Here is a 24,998-nt window from a genome sequence, read left to right on the forward strand (position 1 = left end):
GATAGGAAGTAGATATCCTTGTTCGTGTTTTTTAGAATTCTCTTGAGACATATCTTCTTGTTGATTTGGTTAGGTTTTATGTTTCCCCATCATTCATGTTTTTATGAATTGCTATTGCTAATAATTTCGCTCAAATTGTTTGGAAATTTGAGTGTCTAAATACAATCATTGCAATTCTGATAATTTTCCTTTTAATGGCATTGGAATCTTTGATTTAGATTTTCAGCTATTGTTAACCTCAACTGTGATATAGATGTTGCATACTACTTAGTATCATTTTGTTCAACTCGCGTAAAATCTACCTTGAAACTTGTCTGTCTTAAGCCTTGAAACACATCCTATTTTGATATACTTTGTGTGTTGAGTTAAGTTATGGTACTAATAAATAATAATTAATATGTGGGTTGTTGTCTGAGCCCTAACTTGATGTTGATCTTTCTACAATTGTAAATTTGTGTAGTGCAGGTCAGTTCATATAGAGAGGTCAGGAAAAAGAGAAAGAAAGAAGGGAAGGGAGAGAGATAGAGAGTGAGAAAAAGGTCCGGGAGTAGGGAATCGTAAGAAGAGAGAGAGAGAGAGATATCAAGAAAGAGGAGTTGGGAGAAAAAGCGAGTGAAATAAAAAGAGAATGAGAGAGAGGGACATGAGAAAGCAATAATGGCGTTCGAAAGAGAAAGAAAAAGAGCAATACAAAGAGAGAGAGTGAGAGATGGGTTGGGGGAAAGAGAGACAAGTCCCAGTATGGAAAGAGATAGAGAGGCCGGAAGATAGAGAGAAGCTGAGTAAAATAAAGGGGGTTGGGTAAAAAGAGAGGGGGAGGGCTTGGGGGAAAAGGGAGTAAGTGTAACCTATAATTTTTCAATGTCTTTAATACGATAGAATAAGGACAAAATGGATTAGAAAGAAAGAGACTAAGAGAAAAAGTATAGGGACATGGGTTGATAAAGGAATGAATGAGTGATATGGGAACAAGTTTGACCTGTAATTTTCAAAGGCACTAAAAAAAGTGCGTGTTTGTGTGTGTGTGGGGGGGGGGGGGGAGAGAGAGAGAGAGACAGAGAGAGAGATGAAACAATTCAAGAGAGAGAGAGAGAGAGAGAGGTTAGACACAAGTTTGACCTATATTTTAACGGTTTTCTCATGTGAATGGACACAGGATTTAAGGGAGGTCTCAACGCGCACAGGAAAGCGAAGGTTGCACAGCCCGCTGTTGCTCATGGTATAAATGTAGGTTTAGAAATTAAACCTATTGAAAAGGTGTAGAAAGTACCAACAGGCTATGTTTTAACTTTTAAACTTGATTGCTTTGTGGATAGGTTATCTTTAAACCAACCAAAAGTTGCCTTTAGGTTCCCTGAGTAGGCTTCACTGAATTGGTCTACAGAAATAGTTGCTGACATTTTAAGAGGTACTCTCTTGACCTTTTCTCATACATTAGTGTGTTAGCCTACATTATTTGTTTATTTCTCCCTGTGCAAGGAGCTTTTACCTGCATGCATTACATCTTCCTGGTTTGCTTTTGAATTGCCTAGCCTATTCAGAATGTGTTTCTCTATCCCTTTTATTGCACATGCACTGATTTACTTTGGTTATCCTAAACGCTTGCATAATGTCTAGGAGTTAATTAATTAGCTAACAATGAAATTGTTATGATTTAGTCTCAGTTTTTGGAGATTATAAGGCATTAGTAGACGAACACTTTTTTATACTTTTTTTTTCATTTCATTAAAGCAGATTGCTTTTAGCTTTGTTTTTCCTCTTGAATGATTTTAATAATTTGAAACTTGGATGGTTGGATAGTTGGAAAGGACCTTTAATTTTGATGGGGGAAGAGGTGACTCAGTGGGGAAGAATCAAGTTGCTATTATAAAGCATATTTAGCCCACTTTGGTGATATGGATAATGAAAACTGAAGTAAACTAAAGATATACTTTTGACTTTTCATTTTTTTCTTCTTTATCCATGTTAGACACTCAACACTTCGACAAGGGTATTATCTTGAATCACATAATTGTAGAAGAAACTTTGAAAACAGAAGGAAGGAAAACAAAGGTTTAAACACAAAATATATGATGATTATAATCTAAAATAACAAAGACAATGTTGTCCAGCACTATATCTTAGTAGATCCTCCCATTTGCAATATAGTAGATCCTTCCTTTTGCATGCAATATGCTTCCCTGGTAATGCTCTGTAATGTAGTTGTTTTTACATAGTGTAATTGAAGAAAAAAATAGATAGAGAGAATTTGTTAATGATTTTCTATGATGCAATATCACAAATAGACGTGTAGAGAAGTAGAGAGAGGGAGTGGAGATCACCTTTAGACACAGAGGAGTGAGTGAAGAGGGGGGTCAAGTTGTAGTTAGTTGTATAAAATTGTAAAAACATAGGAGCACTTTTAAAAGACTTTAGTAATCAAATTTTGATTTTTTTTTTTTTAGTAAGCGGTATTTGATTCTTAAATAACAAGATTTCCCATGGCTATGAAGAATGTTGTAACTTAAATTTTGCATGTTATATATAGTCTTGTGTATATAAGAGGATTACTTTTGTTGAGTTGCATAATAAGGTTGTTTATTTAAAATATGCTGAAAAATTATTTGAATTGCTTGACACGTCACATGCTTGGCAGTACTTAGTTTCAAGATTGCAATTTGTTATATTTTTTTTTACCTTTTTTTAGGCCAATATATTTTCCATAAATTAGCTTGCTAGAGAGGTATATGCTACATAGCCATTGTTTCTAAATACTGTTGATTGATGCAAAGTTATGGTTGGAGGTCATTAAGTGAGAGTTTATTCTCATCAAATTTATACTCAAGCTCCCTAAATACATACGTGGTAATGAGTTTGTTTTCATTGAATTCAAATTTTTCAATATGTTTGGCAGGAAAGTGGTGGTGTTTATTTGCTTATTTTATTTGATGCTGCAGGTTGATGGGATACCGATCATACGAATATCACTCGATCTCAAATGTAAAATCAGAACCAATTAAGCAAGATGAATTGTGATCTGTAATAGAGGATAGTGCTTTTTATAATTAATCAAAGGTAGCTTTTATTTCCACAAAGAATATGTTATACAAGATGCAATCTTTGATGATGTATACAATTTTTTAAGGGTGAGCAAATTATTTAGGCATGGGCAAACTATACGGAGGTGAGCAAACAATTTTAGGGTAATGTAATTTGAATATGATATTTAGGAGTGAGAAAATTCTTTGGGGTGAACAAATTATTTTAGGGTAATATACGGGTGAGCAATGTATTTAGGAGTGAGGTTATTTGTATATGATTTTTAGAGTAGGCAATTCATTTGTAACTGAGTTAATTGTATATATATGACATTTAGGGGGTGAGAAAACTATTTAAAGGTGATAATTTTGTATGATTTCTATGGTTATAAATTCTATAAGGATAAGCAAATACTTTAGGGATGAGTAATTTTTATAAAGGTGAGGTAATTGTATACAATATTATTATACTTATAGACTATATGAATAATATGTCTATACTTAATTACAAAATGCTTTATTGTTCTTACATTTTCCATTAAATATCATATTATAATCTAACAAAACAATAACAACGGTTTCTCTTAAAGATAAATACAACAATAAGCATTACTACACATTAACTTACGCTACTATAAAACCGATATTTAATATTAGTGTATTGGGCTATCGCGCGCATCGCGCGCGATGGCACAATTAGTAAAAAGAAGAAAAAAAAAACAAACAATTCAGATCAATCAAATAATAAAATTAAATAAATTGAACGCGGCCTTAAACTAATTAACTAGGTCTAACCGACAAAGTAGTTGAACTCATTGCTGTGCTTACAGTGAAATTTACATGCAAAGTTTGTCGTGATCACTTACATCATCTAATACGGAGTACCTGTTTTTGGGAAGATCAGGGACACAAAAGCAAGCTCTAAAGAGTCTACACGAGTCATTAGGATCGGGTACGAATTGTATTAATTTTGCAAATGTTGATTAAACAAGTCAACTAATACACGGGTCAACGAGTTAATTAGGGTTTCAGGTATGGAGTTCGGGTTAGACTACTTTAGGGCCGAGTATATTCGGATTATATTCGAATCGGGTTAAAATCAGGTTGATTTATGTTTGGGTTTTTCCATTTTCGGATCGGCTTCAAAATAATAATTTTATATTTTGTTATTATTATACGGAATACTAAGAAGTATCAATTCGGTTTATAAGTTTGGCTACGATTGGAGATGAACAATTTGAGTCATTTTTGGCACTTCGGGTATCAGGTTTTTTCAGGTTAAACACTTCGGGTCAGGTTATTACGGGTGTTGGATCAACTCTATTTTTCGGGTCGAGTACGGGTCGAATCGAGTAGATTTCGTATTCAAGTTGATTTTGGACTGATGTTTTTGGGTCGAATTTGAGACTTCAGATCTTAAGTCGGGTCATTCGGATCGGATATGGTTATCAAGCCCGGATTAGGATTGTCACGTACGTATAGTGAAATATAACTAAATTTCAACTTATTTAATGATGTACAATGCATTGCTCGCACATTAAAATTTCGATTTATTTATTAATGTAACATGCATTGCTCGCACATTAAATTTCGGTTTATTTATAAATGTAACATGCATTGCTCGCACATTGACTAGTCTTCCTTTTTATTTATTTATTTATTTATTTTTTTTTTGAAACCTTGACTAGTCTTCCTCATACACTTTAAAAAATATTCCAACTTTTTTGCACTTATTATTAGTTTATTACAATGTTGTTCAAGTGCATAATAGTAGCATTTGACTATTCTTCCTCATACACTTTAAAAAATATCCCAACTTTTTTGCACTTATTATTAGTTTATTACAATGTTGTTCAAGTGCATAATAGTAGCATATAAAACATAAAAAAAAAAAAAAAAAGTGCATAATTGTAGCATATGGTAATTTTTGTACTTTCCGTTCCCATTCATTTTTTAAAGTACTCACTTTTATTTAAATTCCATTGATTTCAATCATTCATTCATATATTAACATTTTTCATTCCACCTTTGTGACAGAATTATACGAGTATATAAGGTAATTAAAGCTAATTCCTCAATGAAAAATCTTATACTCCATACTTCCAAGAAAGTTAAAGAGCCTTAAATGGTAGAAGCTTGTTTTGAACAACCTTAGGCCACTAGAATGAAATCCATTCTTGATCGAATGTGTAGGATAGCATGCACAGTGGTGATGAAAAAAAAAAAAAAAATTCCTAATCACTCTCCCTCTGCATTCCCTCTCCTCCACATCATTTTCTTTTGTGAGGGAATTTTTTTTATCCCATCAATGAATAAATCAAAATTTTTCTTACAAATCTCTCTCTTATTTTCCCAATAAAAAAATACATATTTAGAGCATTTAAAATTTTACAAAAATAAAATAAAATAAGGTGAAAATTGGACAACATGACACACTTTTTGGCTGTGGGTCCCCCGTGAACAATTTCTGTGAACTTACTCACTGAGAAGTTATTCTTAGTAGTTTGTGAGGATTTTGGTGAAATTTCACCATTGAGAATCATTTATCAATCATCCATATACTAAAAGAAACACCAATAATGATACGTATCATCTCCTTGTATGTCTTTATTTTTTTTTTTTGGAAACAATCTATTTAATTAAGAAATAAATTAAATCTTTCTACATATAAGTATAATTACATATAAAGTATGATAGATTATTTGATGTAGCTTTCCAAAAAAAAATAATAAAAAATTAAAACATATTACAACTACTTTTAACTTAAGCAAAAAATAAATAAATAAATAAATAAATAAAAGAATATTCTTAATTTAATTTGTAAGATATATACTTTTTTTTAAGGAAGACATATTATGTATTACATTGTCTACGTACGTTTAATACAACAAGATTGTACATTATTTTCTTGAATTAATTTTTTAATTATGTAATAGAAGCTACAAACTTAAATAATGAAATACGAACATCTAATCAACAAATGATAATTTTGTCATTTTGATGAGTGCCATTCATGACACTATTTTATAGTCATGATCCTTAGATTTTAGGTTAGTACCTTTAGTATTTTAGTGCTTTTATCTATATTTTTGGTGATTTGTGATTTATTTCCTCATTGTGTGTTTTGATAGATAATTGAGCCATTTTGGACGATAAAAAGATGAACGGAATAAAAGAGCTAATGTCAAATGCAAATGAATATATGCAGAGTTCCTTCGGATGGAGGAACTGGAAGACTGACGCAGACGCAAAGGAACTTACTGACAGTCCGACAAATGTCCAGGTTCATTGCAACGTGATATTTGGTTACTTGGAGGATAATTCTAGAATATTTACAACTGGAAGGAAGATACATTTGATAAGAAGAAGATCCTATCATTTAGGAAAAGATTTGGCGAAAGATAGAATTTCACAGATTCTATCTAACTACTTTCCATATCTTAGATTTATCTTCCATATTTTTAGGGATTTTACTTGGAGAATAATTCTATCATAATTCTATAAAACCCCAGAGTTATTCCTTATTCGTCCATTAATCATGCATTCTTCATTCATCTCTCCCTTGTATTCATGTAGAAGAAACCACCTAGAGGAACTTGACATGTTTGACTCCAAAAACCTTTCTTCTTTGCTCGGTAACATGAGTGAGTAGTTCTTTATACTCAGTAGTAGTTAGAGGAGGCCATGTAATTAGTATTTGAGACAAGTTAGTTTGGTTTTAATGATAATTAATTAATGTTTTGGAATATTCTTGAATTACTTTTTTGTTCACATGAATGATGATTTCTTATAAGTTGGTGCGCAACTATTTGTTCGAGTCTGATTTCTAATGCTAATTAATACTACTAAGTCCGTAATTGCTTGGGAATGTTAATAAAGTAGCAGACAATTGTAGAGGAGGACGTTCCTCTCTATTAATTGAAAAGTACTTCTTGATCTAGGTGAAACCGTGTTCCAATAATGTATTGGTTGTCTAGGCTTGATGTTTCCTAGTTCATAATGTTGTCAACACGTTAAATTCCTTTCTCATAGTATAGGGGTTATTTGTTGATTAGGGTTAGTGAAAGTCGTACCGGATCTAACCCTTAATAAGGGGAAACGGAGGAACCTGTTCCATAAGTCAAGTTGTTCCTAAAGGGTTAATTAATGTGTCGATGATTTTACGAAGTTCCATGGCTGGAATCTGATGATTATCTACTGAGTGTTTTCTCCATTGATTGTTTAATTTGCTCTTTAATTATAACTCTTTTTATTACTATTATTTCTTTTGTTATTTTAGATTAGATTTCTCATATCAAACCCCCCCCCCCAAATCGTGTTACTCTTGTGGAACTTGGATCTAGTGACTTGTTACTTTAGACTTACTTTCCTAATGGGATCGACTCTTCTTGCCCTAGCTATTTGTTAAGGTGAATAAGGTTTAATTTTGTGTGCACTTCGACAACACACAACATTTCCTAGAATAACTTATGGTTAGAATTTGATATGAATATAACATATGAAAGTAATTTTTTTTTTAATATAATGTTAATTTTAAAAACATTTATTGAAAATAACCGTGCATGGCACGGACCTAACCTAGTTAAAAATAAGTTCATAGTAGTTTGTGAGAATTTTAGTGAAATTTCACCATTGGGAAACATTTATCAGTTAAAAATAAGTTCATGTGAAGAATTTCTTCAAGAAATGGAGTGAGCATAACAATAAAAGATGATGGGATCTCATAACGCCACTTTAAATTGTACTTCCTCCGTTTTCTTTTAGATGCATTACACCTTTTAGCGCGGTAGTTAAGAAAGGTGGAAATTACATGATATAAAATACTTTAAATAGGATGAGTGGTTGTTAGGAGTGTAATTTAGTGGACCATGTGCTTTAAATAAGGGATATAGTATAGTATTTCCTTAAAGTAACTTTCCTGTTATAGTGTGTTGCAAGTATTGTGACATTTCTTTTTTAGAGAAGTGTTGCAAGTAAAAGATAATGAAGGAAGTAAAATTTAGGGTACTATTGTATCCATTTTTTGTACCAATACACGGGCGCATTTATGGAATCATTATGCAGTTACGCTGTTAATAATACATTTTCTATTTTATTATTATTATTTTTTTTTTTTTTTTTTTTTTTTTGCAAACAACATTTTCACAATATAATGGTACATATATCTACTTTAAAACGTATACCGTTAGTCCGTTATAGCTAGCCATCTTTAGCTATCAATGATACAATTTCACAATTCAATAATAATAGCAATTAGCAACTACTAATGTTAACTTATAATGTACCGTGAGAGTTGAGCTCTCTTCAGGAGTTTAGGGTCCTCTTAAAAAAATTATATATATATATATATATATATATATATATATATATATATATATATATATATATATATATATATATATATATATATATATATATATATATATATATATATATATATATATATATATATATATATATATATATATATATATATATATATATATATATATATATATATATATATATATTATGAACTTTTAACGTATGTATTTATGAAGAAGCCATACTATGTTATGCATATAAAACTGTATAACGGTTATCCCTTTTCACGCAATCCCTCGTATTTTTTTTCTATTTCGAACTGAATTGTCTCGAAAGAGTTGACGATGACCCTATCATTTACTAGAGGAAGCATCTCCAATTCTCCATTTGTCATCCTTTTTTTTTAATCGTTGTTTCCTCTAAGAGCAAAATTTATACTCCCTGGCCTCCGTGTTTTAATAAGTGTTACACTTTAACCGTTACATAATTTTAGGCATTTTGATTGACTTAAATAAAATTAGAGGTAAATTTGATAGTAAAAGTATTAAAAAAATATTAAAGAGAGATAGTAAGGTTAATAGTTTATTGTAAAGTAATAAATGTGTAAGGGAAAAAATAATTTTAAAAAAAAGTAGTAACGGGTTTGGGTTAGAAAAAGATATAATATTAAAATGTAGTTTTTTGTCAAAAAGAAAAGTGTAATAATTATTAAAACACATTCGCATTTATAAAATGTAACACTTATTAAAACACGAAGTGAGTATAAATACACGATTATCAACATTCCAAAGTAAAGCTATCCTTATCACATTCATTCACACAAAAAATAACAAAACTATGGAAATGGAGAAATTATACTCCTCCTTATATCTTTTTGCAATCATATTCTTCATTTACAAAATCATTCAAACCTCTAAACCAAAGAACAAGAATCTCCCACCAAGCCCACCATCATTACCTATATTGGGTCATTTACACCTTCTCAAGCCTCCTTTTCATCAAACACTCCTATCCCTCTCCGAACGCTACGGCCCAATCTTCTCTCTCCGATTGGGCTGCCAGCCCATTTTGGTGGTTTCCTCCCCATTGGCCGCCGAGGAATGCTTTAACCAAAACGACATCGTTTTTGCCAACAGGCCTAAGTTCATTGCAGGTGAACATTTAGGCTATAACTATTCCAGCCTCGTATGGTCCCCATATGGGGACCACTGGAAGAACCTACGACGTGTGTCGGCCTTAACCATGTTCTCTCCTCGAAAGATAAGCGAAGCGGGCCCCACCCGGAGATCCGAGATCCATAACATGATTACGGAGCTCGTATCGAGTGGGACCCGAAAAGTGAACTTGTATGAGTTGTTTGGTAAGGTGTCTAGGAACCTTGTGATGAGGGTAGTGAATGGAAAACCATGGGAGAGAATGATAATAAAACCGCCTGCTGAACTCATGACAATATGTGATTTCATACCCGTTTTGAAATGGGTCGGTTTTAGAGGGATTGAAAAGGAGTTGAAAATATTGATGAAAGAAAGAGATGCTTTTTTACAGAGTTTGGTTGATGAAATCAGAGAAAGTAAGGGAGCAACAAATGTTGATGGAAATACGAAGAATTTGATTGAACAATTATTGGATTTGCAAGAAACTGATCCTGACTACTACACTGATGAAATTATCAAAGGAATTATTTTGGTAAGTTTACTCCCTTCGTTTCTAGATAAAATATATTATCACACTTCGTATTTACATATTTAACTAATACACCTAACTACAACCCACATGGGCTATAGATAATAAGCTAATTAATACTAGTAATGTGTTGTCTTTATAAAGAAAAGGAAAATTTGCAATTATTAATCCCAACTTTAGGCGATTTACTTTCATTAATCCTAACTATCCATTATTTTTAAATAATCCTAATTTTGGGGGGCGTCTTCTTTTATCAGGCCAAAACCGGACAACGAAAATCAATCACCTGTTATACCAGGTTAATGGACACGTATCAACACTTAATTTGTCCAAAAAAAATCAAAGTTTTTTTTTTAAAAAAAATCCTCCCTTAGCACCACCACCTTCATCCCACGCAGCCCCACCACCTCCTCCCTAGCAGCCACCGAAAACCATCATCTCCCTCCCGAACCCCACCGAAAACCACCGAACCACTGAAAGCCCAAGTTCTCAGCCACCGAAACCCCAAAACCCAGCCACAGAAACCCCAAAATCAAAACTCCGAGAAAACGAGAAACAGAGGGAGGAGGAGGGGGAATCAGCGGTGAAAGGGGAGGGGGACCGGCGCAAAGGGGAGGGATAATCAGCGGTGAAAGGGGGTCGAGGTTTGCGTGAGATGGTTGTTTTAGAGGGGGAATCCGCGGCCGGTGGTTCTGGGCTTGTTTTCGGTGACGGTGGGTGGCACTGCGAGTGGTTTTGGGGGAAGGGAGTGAAATTGCGGGTGGTTTCGGGGCAAGAGACTGGAGTAGCGAGCGGTTTCAGGGAAATTCGGTGGTTTCGGTGGGGTTGGGGAAGGAGGTGGTGGTTTCCGGTGGGTGCTAGGGCAGGAGGCGGTGGGGCTGCGGTGGGATGAAGGTGGCTGGGTTGGGTTTTTTTATTTTTAATTTTTTTGAGTAATAAGATTGCGACATATGGCATTTAAGAAGAAAAAAAAAAAAGTTACCTTTTAAACAGGTCACCGGTCATTTGACATAATGAAAAAAAAAGCCCCCCAAAGTTGGGATTATTCAATAATAATCGAAAGTTGGCACTAATGAAAAGAAATCGGCGAAAGTCGGGATTAATAATTACAAATTTCCCTAAAGAAAAATCATTTTACTTTTATCATAATAACTACATCTAGAGGCGTAGATTTATATGATCAAATTGAGTTTGGTGAGATCGGGTCGGGTTAATTAATTAAATTGAGGATGTTAAATTATTGTGTCAATACAAGTTGAAATATAAATAGAATATTTTCATAATCAGATTTTGATCGGATTGGGCCGGATGTGGTTTTGACACCTCTAGACTTTACATCATTTTCAAGTGGCATACTAGCTTGTCTTTAGTCTCTATATGTATACTTGGATGTCAATTAATTTGTTTTGTAAAATCTTATGGTTTCTACGGTAGAACTTAAGACCTATAACCGAATTCCTTTTACATTAAAATTGTAACTCTCTTTACTCAAAAATTATCAAAAAAAAAAAATGTGAAACTTTAAACGGTTAAATTTGGTATATAAAAAATACAAAAGTCAAAGTATGTAATGCATTAGTATTACTTACGAAATAAAAAATGCTCCCTTTTATGCCTTAGTAGCCTGATAAACAATATAAAATGAAAGGAGTTTTAGTGTTTTACTAATATGAATTATGTGATGGTCTATTGTAGGTCATGTTGTTAGCAGCATCAGAAACTACAGCTCGAACTCTTGAGTGGACAATGTCAAACCTCATAAACCACCCTGAAGTCCTAGCCAAAGCAAGAGCAGAAATTGATCTACATGTTGGCAAAGGAAGGCTAGTTGACGATTCCGATCTCCCAATATTGAGCTATATAAAATGCATTATCAACGAGACTCTAAGACTTTTCCCACCAGCACCACTTCTAGTCCCACATTGCTCATCTAAAGACTGCACCATTGGAGGGTTCCATATACCGAAAGGTACTATACTCTTTGTCAATGCTTGGGCGGTACATAGGGACCCTACACTATGGGATGAACCAACCATGTTTAAGCCGGAGAGGTTTGAAAAGGAGATAGAAGGGTTCAAGTTTATGCCCTTCGGGATAGGGAGGAGGGCCTGCCCCGGTAACAACTTCGCTCTTAGGAATGTTAATCTGTTAGTGGCTACACTTATTCAATGTTTTGATTGGGAAACAGCTAAGGATGGATTAGTGGACTTGACTGAGTATCATAGTGCTGATCTTACCGTTGTGTCTAAGGAAAAGCCTTTGGAGGCTATATGTCACCTTCGCTCTTCAATGGAGGAAATCCTTAGTCAAAGTTGATTAACAGTATATGTTAAGTAGATGTTATATTATAAAATTTAAGGTTGGTTTTGAAAATTTTTGGATGCATGATTTTTGTGTTTTTTTTTATATTTTTTTTATTTTTTTATCTTTGATGACTTTCAAGTCCCAAAAAAAAAAAAAAAAAATTGTTTCCTTACATAGCTTAGTCGCCTTGGTGTATGTACTTCAATTGTGATGTAAAATTAGTTTCATTTATGCTACTATTAGTCTTAATAGCTCTTGTAAATTGAAAAACAAGGGGATAACAATTTAACCCTCACGGTTTAATTGGTTCAGTATTTGCAAGCCAAACACTTGGGAGTATAGAGAGGGTAGAGAGGGGGGTAGGATTCAAACCCCAAACCACTACGATATGATGAAAGAACCTTACCGAGTGAGTCATCGATGTTTCTACCATGTCATTTTTCAAAAAATGACACCAAATTAAAACATCTTGTAAATTGAAAAGGTAGGGGATAACAATTAACCCTCACGGTTTAATTAGTTCAGTATTTGCAAGCCAGACACTTGAGAGTACAGAGAGGGTAGAGAGGAGGGTAGGATTCAAACCCCAAACCACTACGATATATATGATGAAAAAACCATACCAAGTGAGTCAATACTTTTGTTGGATCCATGTTTCTACAGTGTCATTTTTCAAAAAATAACACCAAATTAAAACATGATGATGAGTCATGTTATGATTAATCATTTTTTTTATTTATTTTTAAATCCTAAAGGTACTATACATGTATGTATGATTGTAAACACATGTATTTTTATAGAGAATACGTAATTATAGCTTTTTAAAATTTATTTTAATCTTTTTAAAATCATTTTCAAAAATTAAAATATAATTAAAATTTAGAAAGTAAAAAATTCTTCATTGTTCTTCATTCATGTTCTTAATTAACCACCCTAAAAATCTTGTATAATCTATTCGAAATTCAGACCAAAATTCCGTCTAAAGATCGGATTGATTGCATTGGTTTTCGAATTTGCTTCCATGATTTGTATACAAATTTCGTTTTAGGGTTCAATTGATGATATAGATTTATGTAAAAATCAAGTTGTTTGACAGTTTTAAGGATGAAAATAGTCTTAGGAGCATGTATTATGATGATAAAAAACAACTATCTTTCAATTTTTTTTAACGGGTCAATGGATAACGAGGGTGTGCTCTACGATTTAGAGTTCAAAATATTTTTTTCGCAAACTTGTTTCATCCATAATCGAGGTATGCGATTACTGTAATCTGTTTGTGTTTAGGTAGTAATTACCTGTATTTAGTTTAGTCATTACCTAAAAAATTATTTAGTTTTATTTCATTTCATCAGTATTAGTTTTGGTCATTACTTAAAAAATTAGTTTTATGTTTTAATTGGAATCTGCTCATGCTCAAGGCACATATGAATTACCTAACAATTGTGTTTTCATTTTTGGTGGAAATCACAATTTTACGTTGATCATATAGCAAAAAAAAAAAAAAAAAAAAAAAAAAAAAAAAAAATGGAATTCTTATGCTATCATTTTGGTAAGATTTATGGGATTATTATCTTATTATATTTTGGAAAGAATATTTTTGAAATCTTGGGCATATAAATAACTTGTTCCTATAATTTTGGTATATACCTAATTAGTTGTTTGTATACAAATATAGCTTGTAGATATGATATCAAAATATCTAAGTACATTGTTACGATAAGTGAAGGTTAGACTGAAAATATTAATTTTGAAAAATTATTATTGATCTTAATTATAGTTTAATGGTTTCATTTATTATTATTATTATTATTATTATTATTATTATTATTATTATTAGAACTCAAAAATAGACAAAGTCATTCAACCTACAAAAAATTAGTGGGAAGCCGAGATACAATCTGGGCCCCCACTCCTCTAGGTATCACAAATCCTATCCTAGTGAAGATATAAGCTGCAACACGTGCCCCAATGTCCTGAGTTTTCGAGAGCTTCTAGACACGCTTCTGCAATGCAATAGCCTCCTTTTCTAACTCTTCAAGAGAAGAGAAAGAGAAAGGAAGGAAGCCATATCCAATTGCTCGACAACTGGATTTGTACTTAATTGACCCGCTTCCGATTGGCCGCCTATCTAATTTGTTGTTAATTGACATATTCATAATAACATTTGCCACCTTTTTTTTAGCAATTTTATAGAGAAATATTCACTCTCAAAAATTTCCTTAATGACATTTAAGAGAGTATATATATTTTTTAAAAAAAATCACGTTTAAGAGATTATTAAAAAAAAAAAATAAATCAAATTTAAGCATAATTTTAAGAACCATCTTTTTATATATGTAGTATATGTATTAGATTATGATAAATTTCTTAAATTACATGCCGTATACATCTACATCCATAATTTTAGGACCAATCGTTTTTATTATCGTTAAGGTACACGTTTTTTGCCATTTTTATATACATCATATATTTATATTTTTGTTTACGTTATTATGCCTACATATATATGTATTAGATTTTTTGTACGTACCATTAGGGATGTTCATCGGTCCAAGACCAGACCGACCCGGATTGGACCGAAGATCGGAAATTAGAATTTTAAGAACCGAAGACCGGACCGATTAAGTTAGGACTGAACCCGGACCGAAAAATCGGTCCAAAACTCGAACCGGACCGCTTTCGACCTATTTAAGAATCTTTTTAAAAAGAATACTAAATTTTTAATAGAGTTAAGGAAAACACAAAAAATAAAAAAAATAAAAAAATAAAAAAGTATTGGAAAAACTATATTGTAACGTCATTTTTTTTTTACAAGAAAAAAAGGATTTCATTTTCATTAATGAAAGATATTCAAACGGCGCTTACAAACAATTCCGAGGAAATCTAAAATTCCAATACAAATACATTTCACTTTAGAACTAGTTACATTGCAGATTCGACCAACGATCGCCTTTATAAAAATCTTCATCTGATGCAATACAATCTGTGAGTTAGCACTAATTCGGCTTGAGATCCACATATGAATAGTTGTTTGGGTGAAAAAACTCATATGGCCTTCTAGACACTTTTGGAGATTGTGAAACCCTAAATCTTCAATCTTCGACAAACGAACAAAAAAATAAATTAAACCTAATAGAATAAACTCCATCATAAAGATGTGATCCTTTATTGAAAGCAATTAAAAAGTTTTTTTGGGGCTCACCACCGGTAAAAACACCGATGGAAGCCCCTACAAAAATTTACAATTGAGACCAGAAGAAAAGAGATAAAAGAGAAACAGAGAGAAGGAGAAGATTGAAGGAAAACCTTCAAGAAAATAGAGGTTTGGCCTGGGGCGTTACTATTGCTGGGCTTTGGCCTGGACGCAGCAACAGGTTGCTGTGGTGGTCAGGCTGCGTGTCTGGCTGCTGTAGTGGCGTGGCTGGGCAACGGCTCAAATCAAACACGGGTCCGTATTTTTGAAACTTAGAGTAATTTATCGGATTGTTAGGGGAAGAGGAGCGGGAATTAGGATGGTTTTAGGGGAAGGAGAGGTAGTTTTTTCTAGGTGGGAAGTGGGGAGGGCCGACGGTCGGTTTCCGGCTGTGGAGGTGGGAAGTGCGGCTTCCGGAGGGTCAGCTGACAAGGTGGCCTAGGGTGGCGTGGGGGTTGGGATGCCGGGGATTCTAGACCATTCTTAAAAATTCTTTTTATTTTTCTTTTTATTTGGACCAATCACTAAGTGACATGTGTCGCTTAATTATTTTTTTTTAAATAACCTAATGTACAGGTTACTGGTCAAAGAGGACCAATAGAAGCGAATGTCTTATAAAGGTGGGATTATTAGATAATAATCCAAAGGTGGGATTATTAATAACGAATCCGCTAAAGTTAGGATTATTAGAATCAATTTTTCCTTAAAGTTATCAATTTCATGTAATATTATATATTTATATGTTATGACCTACTCCCTCCGTTTCCTAATGGTGTTCTTGTAGACACCTACTTTTGGCCTCCTGTCCCGACGGGAAGTGCAATGACAATAAATAAAACTATCTTGGTGTTGGATTGAAGTGAAGAATGCTTATGGATAACTGGTTGAGACACAAAACGCAAAAGACTAGCCCAAACCAAAAGAACAAGGCCAAACAAGGTCCAATTAACTAAATCCGATCATAATAAGGCTTAAGCCCACGCTTAAAACCCAATAATGACAGATTTAGGAGCGCCTAGGTTAAAATGAACACTGCAGCAGAAAATGCCGCGCGCATCTCAATGAGTCGCGCTGGGAAGTCACGCGCAAATTATTCAGTTGCGCGCGACAATCCGCGCAACTTCCAGAGATGCGCTTGCAAGAGATCCAGAATTTTCTGAAAATTGGAATATCGAATCTTACCTAAATACCGCGAGCAAGACAAATAGTTGCGCTGCCCATGGCAGCGCATCCAATTCACTTGCGCTGGGATACCGCGCGCAACTCATCCAGTTGCGCGCGACACCTGCTGCGATAGAATGCTCTAAACCCTAAACCTATTCATTCCCTATAAATAGAGGCTTAAACCGAGACTTAAACACATAGAAAATAACGTAAAACTCTGGCAGAATACTTGTGAACTTGTGCTACCTAACCACTCTTGTCCTAAACACTCACCCCTTTGATATTTTGTTACTACGGTGGAGGTTCCCCAACAAGAAGGAGTCCATAAGTGTTCTAAACGGAGATCTAGCATAGAGAAGTGGTGAATTCCCGAGCACTTAGTTAAATCATATTTATTTTCTTGTTTAAAAGAACTTTAATTAATTAATTAATTAGTGTTTCTTGATCACCTTAAAGGAGTAATTAATCAAATTCCACATAGTATCTTGCATTAAATAAAATTAGAATTGAATAATTAATTATTGTTTGATCACTTAAGCCAAGGCGAATATTGTTTATTTTCTTGTCCCTTTTACGAATTTGATTAAATAAAGAATAACGACGTTGCAATGTAATTCCTACGTGAATTGATGCGTGTAAATAAAATCAACTAACATAGTTTTAGGTATCGCGTTGCATATATTGTTTGGTGATGAAATTGTAAAAAAGGATGAGCTAGTACAGTAGAGGCCGCACTAGGGCTAGGATAGCGATTCCCCCCTAAAGGAAACGTTATTTTAGTACCCTCGCTCCCGAACTCATTTCTGGTTTATAGTTTGGGCATGGATAAACTTATGATTCGTGCTAATTATTCTTTAAACTCCACGTGGAAGAAAGGCATGAACGAGGTTTATGAGTTTTCCTTAAACTCATTGGCGACTCCCTACTTGTTTCTTACAAAAAAGCGTGATGATAGAATCAATTCTAATTCAAGGTCCCCCAAACAGTCAGGAATTCAAATCCTACTACACCTTAACAAGTATAAAGTCCTAAGTTTCTAAAGGGCCATGGGCATTTAAGGAGAAGATCCCCTACGATGGAATCACCCTCCTTATAGTTCTTGTTTGGAATCTTTGAGTTTTTTTTAAAAAAAAAAAGAGAATCTTCTAAATTATTCTTAATCTATAAAAACAAATATAGTCATGTGAAATCTAGTTTGATTCACTACAAGAAAACACGGCTTTTCCGATGGAATCATTCCGATGGCCATCAAAAACCATCGGAAATTTCCTATGGCTTTTAAAACCATGGGAAATTTCCGATGGTTTTAAAAGCCATCGGAAATTTCCGATGGTTTTAAAAAAATTCCGATGGATCAAGCCGTTGGAAATTTCCGACGGCACTAATATGCATCGAAAAGTGTATTATCGATGGATTTTCCTATGGCTTAAGCCCTCGGAAATTTCCGATGATTGTAAAAACCGTCGGAAAATATCTATTTTCCTATGGCTTTTAAAACCATCGGAAATTTCCCATGGTTTTAAAAGCCATAGGAAATTTCCGATGGTTAAAAACCATCGGAAAATAGATAATTTTCGATGGTTTTTAAAACCATCGGAAATTTCCGATGGCTTTTGTTAAAAAAGCCGTCGGAAATTATAAAATAATAATAAAAAAAAACCCTAAAGGGTATTACTAAAGATGAGCCGCAGCCGCCCACTTCCTCTCTCATTTCCTTTCTCTCTCCTTAATTTTCCCTTCTGCCTTCTTCTCACTTCTCTTCTTTCTCACTGCTCTCATTTTTCACTCCATCACCACAATTCCCCCCTTATGCACCACTCTCATGTAATTTCTCTCTCTCTTCTTCTTTTCATTTCTCTTCTTTTAATTCTTCAATTCTCTATTACTAGTTCATCACTACAAGAAAAGTAAACACTACAAGAATTTAAGCAATGGTGGGTTTAATTTTTTTTGGGTTTTTTTGGCCAAATTCAACCATGAAAATTCCAGATCTGGAGTTTTCGTGGCTGAATTAGACCATGTAAACCCAATTTTCTTACAATTACGAAGGTTTGTTATTTATTTCTTCCTTTTTTTTTTATTTTTTTACGTTTTTGTTTGAATTGTGTTTTTTTTTTTTTGTATAATGTTTTCGCGTGTTTTGGTGGGCGGTGGTGATTGAATTGTAGCGGCGGTCGATGGTGGTAGCAGCGGGTGGTCTAGGTCATGGGTTTGGGTTGAATTGTAGCGGCGGTTGGTGGTGGTAGCAACGGGTGGTCTGAGTCATGGGTCTAGGTGGCTATGGGTTTAATTGTAGCGGTGGTTGAGGAGTAAGGTGGGTGGGCCTGGGTCGTGGGTCTGGGTTTGGGAGGAGGAATGGTGGTGAATTTCATCCCTTAAGGGGATATAGTATGGTCGGTGGCGTCATGGGTGGTTTTGGGCGGGGGATTTGGTTTTTTTTTTTTATTTTGATTTGCAGGGATTTCCGATGGAAAAGCCATCGGAAATTTCCGATGGTTTGGTCGGCCGTCGGAAATTTCCGACGGTTTTTCCATCGGAAATCTACGATGGTTTCATCCGTCGGAAATTTCCGATGGCCTTGGAAAACCATCGGAAAAATGATTTCCGATGGCATTTCCATCGGAAAAGTGGAAATTTCCGACGAAGGGTTTTCCGATGACACGTTTCCAATGGAAAACCGTCGGAAACCAAATTTCCGACGGTTTTTGGGTGATTTCCGATGGATTATAACCATCGGAAATAAGCTAATTTCTTGTAGTGATTCATCTTGGTGAGTAGATTATTAATATCTAACTTTTATAATTTTTGCTAGTGTGAGATAAAAGATATTTGCGATCAAAGATGGGTAACAACTTGCATCGATTTACGAAACAGGAAGATCATTTTGAAACGGGGGAGTATAATGGAAAAGGTTATTACCTCGATATGTAAAACTAAATTATGATTTTTTTGAATTCAAAATACTTCCTTCGTTAACTATTATTTGCAACATATACTATAAATGGATGCTAACTATTATGTGCAACAAATGTTTTCTTTCCTTTTTAGGTAATCATTTTTCTCTATCTCTCTCCTCATCACATGCACCCAACTTTTTCTCATCTCTCCATTTTACTTCACAAACAAATTTTGCCTAAGAGTCCGCAAACACCCCCTTCGTTGCAAATTGTTAACGGAGGAAGTATTACTTTATTGTCTTTATAGCTAATGAATTAGAGTTTATTTTACTTCAAAAAATTATCAATCTAGTATGTAGCTAGTTAAAAAAACGTATGTTACATACATATCTAATTCGAAAATTAGTTTGCCATTGGAGTTGGATTGGAGTAGGGATAATATTGATTAATATATGTGATCAATAATATCATCTATTGAACATTTATGAGAGTGAGGGATAGCTCTAGTGGTTAGAGCTTCTCTCCCGGTCCTAGGAAATCCTGGGATCGATTCTCACCCCACCCTTGTGGCTCTCTAAACACCAAAAAAAAAATCTTTTGAATAATTATAGGTGTAAAAGAATAGAGCCGATCAATGCATGACCTACTTACGTTCAAGCTCGGTTGAAGCTTTGTTAATGTTCTCATGTGAAATCTCAATTCGTGCATGGACTCGCCTAAGTCAAATGAACATAAATATAATACTCGACCACTACTAGAAAACAGCTAAATAACGACGGAAATTTTCCGTCGGAAACACCCTGTTTTCCGTCGGAAAACGCGTTTCCGACGGAATTCCGTCGGAACTAGTTGTCGGAAAACTGTTCGTAGGAAAATGGGCTTTTTCCGACGGAATTTCCGTCGGAAACACTATTCCGACGAAATTTCCGACGGAATTCAGTCCGCCGGAAAATATTCCAGGCCCGAGAAAGTTCGTCGCAAGTTTCCGAAGGACTGAGTTCTGTCGGTATGTTGCGACGGAATTTCCGTCGGAAAATTATTTTAAAAAAACAAAAAAAAAGCCTCGCACCACCCCACCACCAGCCCACATCACCAGCAACCACCCTGCACCACCAGACGGCCAGACCCCACTGCACACCCTTTTCCCAACTTCAAACATCACCACCAACACCCACAGCAACCATTTTCCCACCTTCAAACACCACCACCGACACCCACACCAGCCACCAATCCACCTTCAAACACCACCACCGACACCCACCCTAGCCCCTTCCCACCTTCAAACACCACCACTCCAAAAATAAACCCCAAAAAACACAAAATTTAGCAAAAAAAAACCGAAAATAACCCATAATCGAAAATCAACCCAAAAATACGAAAATTGAGACAATAAAATCGAAAAACACCACACAAATAAATCAAAACCAATAGATCTACAAATTTAGCACGAATTTCATAAAGAAAATTAAAAAAAACGATAATTAAACCACAAAAATTAAAGGAAATATATAATTATACAATCATCTAATAAAATTTATAAATTAAAATTACAATTACATAGAAAATTAACTAGATCTATGCGCATGTGGTAGTCCTTCTTTTGGTCGCCGTTGTTGTTGTGGTCGGCTGGTCGCCGGTGTTGTTGTAGTCGTCGTTGTATGTTGTGACGGTGGTTATGGTGTTGTTGTTGATGATGGTAGGGGGTGAAAGAGGAGTTGCGACGGTGATTATGGTGTTGTTGTTATTGATGGTGGTAGGGGTGAAAGACGAAAGGAGGGATGAGGAGAGAGAAAGAGAGGAAAGAGAAGACGAGAGAAGGGGAGGACGGAGGGGATGACAGAGAGAAAGAGAAGAAAGGAAAGGAGGAAGGTTGAGGAGAGAGAAAGAAGAGGAAATAGAAGTAAGGGGAAAAAAGGGGGCGGAAAGGAGTTGTGTGTTTAGGGTTAGAATTAAATATATATTTTGCATTTCCTTTTTTTAATAAATTACATGTTCCGACAGAAATTTCCGTCGGAAATTTCCGACGGAATATTTTTCCGTCGGAAATGATCTTTTCCGACGAAATATTCCGTCGGAATGTCCAATTATTCCGACAGATTTATTTTCTGTCGGAATTTTCCGACGAATTTCCGACGGAATTTTTTAATTCGTCGGAATTGTCCGACGGAAATTAAATCCGTCGGAAATATCGAGTTTTCCGACGGATTTTCAGGTCCGTCGGAACTGGTTCGTCGTTATTTGACCTGATTCTTGTAGTGGACTTAGTTCATATACACCTCTATATATTGAACAAACATTAAAGCTTAGCCATTACTCGCATCATTTCATAATACTCGCAAAACTTTCCGTTTTCATATGTTTGATTTCAATAGCAATATTTCCTTATTTTGTAATGACCTACAATTACTTTCTATTCCTATCAACCCCACTTAGGCTCCGTTCACTTCGCCTTATTTTTGCTAAACTTAAACTTTTTTTTGTTGAACTTAAATTAATTTTACTAAACTAAAATTAATTATACTAAACTAACTTATTTTTGCTGGATCGTTGAGATTATTTTTACTGATTTTCAGTTATATTTCTTCTTTAAGGTTACAGATTTTTAATGAACTGAAATTATTTTTACTAAACTGAAACTATTTTTACTGAACTGATCTTATTGTTACTGAACTAAACTTTTGCTGAACTGAAATTATTTTTCCTGAACTGAAATTATTTTTACTAAATATTATTTTTATAAGATGAAGTGAACAGGGATAACACTAATTTTTATTACTACATTTCTTTCACCTACTAACAATTTAATTTACCTCTAGTAACCATACTTAATTTATAGAAAATAATTCTCCTTCTAGTCAAAACCCTATAATTTTCCAAAAACTTTTAGCCAACCTCACTATTGCGATTATTATGAAACATATGTAGTACTTATTTTCTAACAACACATAAGTATAATATAGAATAGTGTGAGAAAGTATATCATAGTTTAATATTTTGTCATGTCCATAATATGATAAGGTTAATACTAGAATTTAAAAAACATTGTTTTTCTATGTTATGACCAAACATAGTTTAAGTCATTAACTAACCCACATACAAGTTCGAGAAACTTAATTACATTTATCGCATCAAACAAGCCAGGGTTGCGGTAGGTAAAAAAATGCGACCATTTCATCTTCTTTATACAAACTTGATACTCCGTGTTTTTTGACAAAATTACACAATTTGAGTCCACAAAATGATATTTTCGAACCATTCAAAGCGAGATTCGTCCTTTGCAAATACTTATAAATGAAATTGTTGTTGAGATTTTTTTATGAACAAAAACCTAAAATAAAAAACTGCAACAAACACAATTTGTTTACGAATTTTTATCCTAATTTTTTTAGTCTAGATTTGCGAATTCATCAACAACTAAAATTGATTTTATTTTGGGAATATGGGGCGAATCTATGACATTATTGATGAACAATATGAATAATGATGAACGGTATGAAAAATGATGAACGTTTGTAAAACAACATGAACAATGTTGATCGATTTTAATTTTGTGATTTTTATTTATAATTATAAATTCAAAAATTAATTAATATTACAAAAAAAAATAGATTTTCATAATTTATAATTATGTATTTCTATAAAAAAAAAATACATCTTTGAAAAGAATACAAAAACAAAACCATTTTAATACATTATGGATTTTATCAAAATGAAACTAAAATACTAAATATAGGCCAATCAGATTTTTCCATATCAACAATTTGTTAAAAAATGACATTGTGGTATATAAATCAAATTATATATAAGGTTAAAACGAATCAAATCAGATAATTACATCTATAAATAAACTAAAACAACAACCGCTGACATCATCACTTTTTAAAATTGTATACATGTCAAGCTGTTGTTAAAAATTTTCCCGCCTAAATTAATTGCTGACATCATATTCTTATTTATTTTTTAAAATTAAATTATAACAATATATTTGTAAGACAACTATTTTTATTATTATATTATATTATACTCCATATTTTATATTATGAATTTATGAGTGACTATCTGGCTAATATAATTACTCTTGATTATAGGGTACCCCGTAATGCATGGTTTGCTTAAATTTTTAATCTTCTTCAAAATTAATAAGATTTAAATATCATTACAAATGGCAATTAATGGTTATGTTTCTATAATTTATCTCATATGATAGACATACATAAAAAATATATTTATTTCAATGAATTTTTTTTATATCGTGCATCGCACGGGGCTAATCTAGTTAGAAAAATAATTCACATCCACTACATAAGCAAAAAAAATAAGGTAAATATTCACAGCCTTAAATTTAGTAAATGGACAAAGTAGGTGAACTCATCGCTTACATTGCCAATTTACATGCAGAGTTTGTTGTAATCACTTACGTCATCTAATAAATGGTTTTGGGAAGATTAGGGACACGAAGCAAGCTAGAAACTTTTATTTTCCGCCCACTGTAAAATTAATTTTATACTTGGTGTGGAAGTTTAGCTAATTACTTCCTCCATCCAAGAATAATATTTAATATTTCGCTTACTCTCTATATTAGGTCAAAGCTAATTCCTCAACGAACAACCTTAGCTTAAGCTCCATACTTCAAAGAAAGTTAAAGAGTCTTAAATGGAAGTATGGGGTAGAATTTGTTGTATATACTCGGGTATACAGGTTAGTGTTTGCTCTTTATTTGATGAATAGATGATTAAATAAAAAACAATCATCAAAATGAGAACAAAATACTCTTAGGTGTACGATACACGTAGGTGTATTTAACAAGCTCTTAAGTATGGGAGAAGCTAATTTTGAATAACAAATCCCATATATAATTAAGGAAGAAGCTAAGCAATAAAACCCTATTTTCGGATAACAAGCCTAAAGGTTTTCTTATTGATGCTAGACATTGATACGAAGCTAAAGCTTTAGAATATTATTTTAGGGCACCAAAAAGAAATGCATTCTTAACTGAATGTGTAAGATAGGTAGGACGAACAAAATACCCACATGAATCGTCCTCCTGTTGAGTTCTATTCAGTTTCCATTGCTATATAAACTGATCGAGTTAAATTCAAGAAAATAGATGAAAATTTAAGGTGCAGCCGCATGTACCTTGCTTGGTACAGATAAAACACACGGAAAAAATATGTAGTTGTTTTGTAAAGAATTAGTAGCTGTTTTGTAAAGAATATATAGCTGTTTTTATAAAGAACATCTAATTTAATTTATTTATTTTATTTATATTTAAAGAACATCTGTAATATTAATAAAAAAAAAATGATAATATCATGAATGAATATTATTAATTTATATATACCCACCATAATTCAAAGACAAAATTCAAAAACATTTCACAATAAGCAATGAACATTATATCGCTAATAAAAGTACATTACACTGACAATCAAAGAA

General features: G+C 33.5%; 1 protein-coding gene and 1 long non-coding RNA gene across 2 annotated transcripts; both read left to right on the plus strand.

The window, feature by feature from the left end:
* Positions 1 to 1,092: 1,092 nt before the first annotated feature.
* Positions 1,093 to 3,298, plus strand: LOC145606612 (uncharacterized). Its single transcript, XR_014105395.1, has 3 exons — positions 1,093 to 1,227; positions 1,317 to 1,408; positions 2,937 to 3,298. It is a non-coding gene; the product is annotated as an uncharacterized LOC145606612 (long non-coding RNA).
* Positions 3,299 to 9,107: 5,809 nt separating this feature from the next.
* On the plus strand, positions 9,108 to 12,544 carry LOC145608430 (isoflavone 2'-hydroxylase-like). The gene is made up of 2 exons (XM_081664046.1): positions 9,108 to 10,007; positions 11,700 to 12,544. Exons 1-2 carry the CDS (start codon positions 9,159 to 9,161, stop codon positions 12,318 to 12,320), a joined length of 1,470 nt encoding a protein of 489 aa, XP_081520172.1. The 5' UTR covers positions 9,108 to 9,158; the 3' UTR covers positions 12,321 to 12,544.
* The last annotated feature ends 12,454 nt before the right edge of the window (positions 12,545 to 24,998 follow it).

Source organism: Chenopodium album, chromosome 23 (genome assembly GCF_948465745.1).
Source record: "Chenopodium album chromosome 23, dcCheAlbu1.1, whole genome shotgun sequence".
Classification (NCBI taxonomy): Eukaryota; Viridiplantae; Streptophyta; class Magnoliopsida; order Caryophyllales; family Amaranthaceae; genus Chenopodium; species Chenopodium album.

What these genes read in the sequence shown, in the direction of transcription:
- LOC145608430 (XM_081664046.1), top strand. Translation starts at nt 9,159, where the DNA reads ATGGAAATGGAGAAATTATACTCCTCCTTATATCTTTTTGCAATCATA. An exon ending in TTATCAAAGGAATTATTTTG is followed by an intron (nt 10,008 to 11,699) that starts GTAAGTTTACTC and finishes GGTCTATTGTAG; the next exon opens with GTCATGTTGTTAGCAGCATC.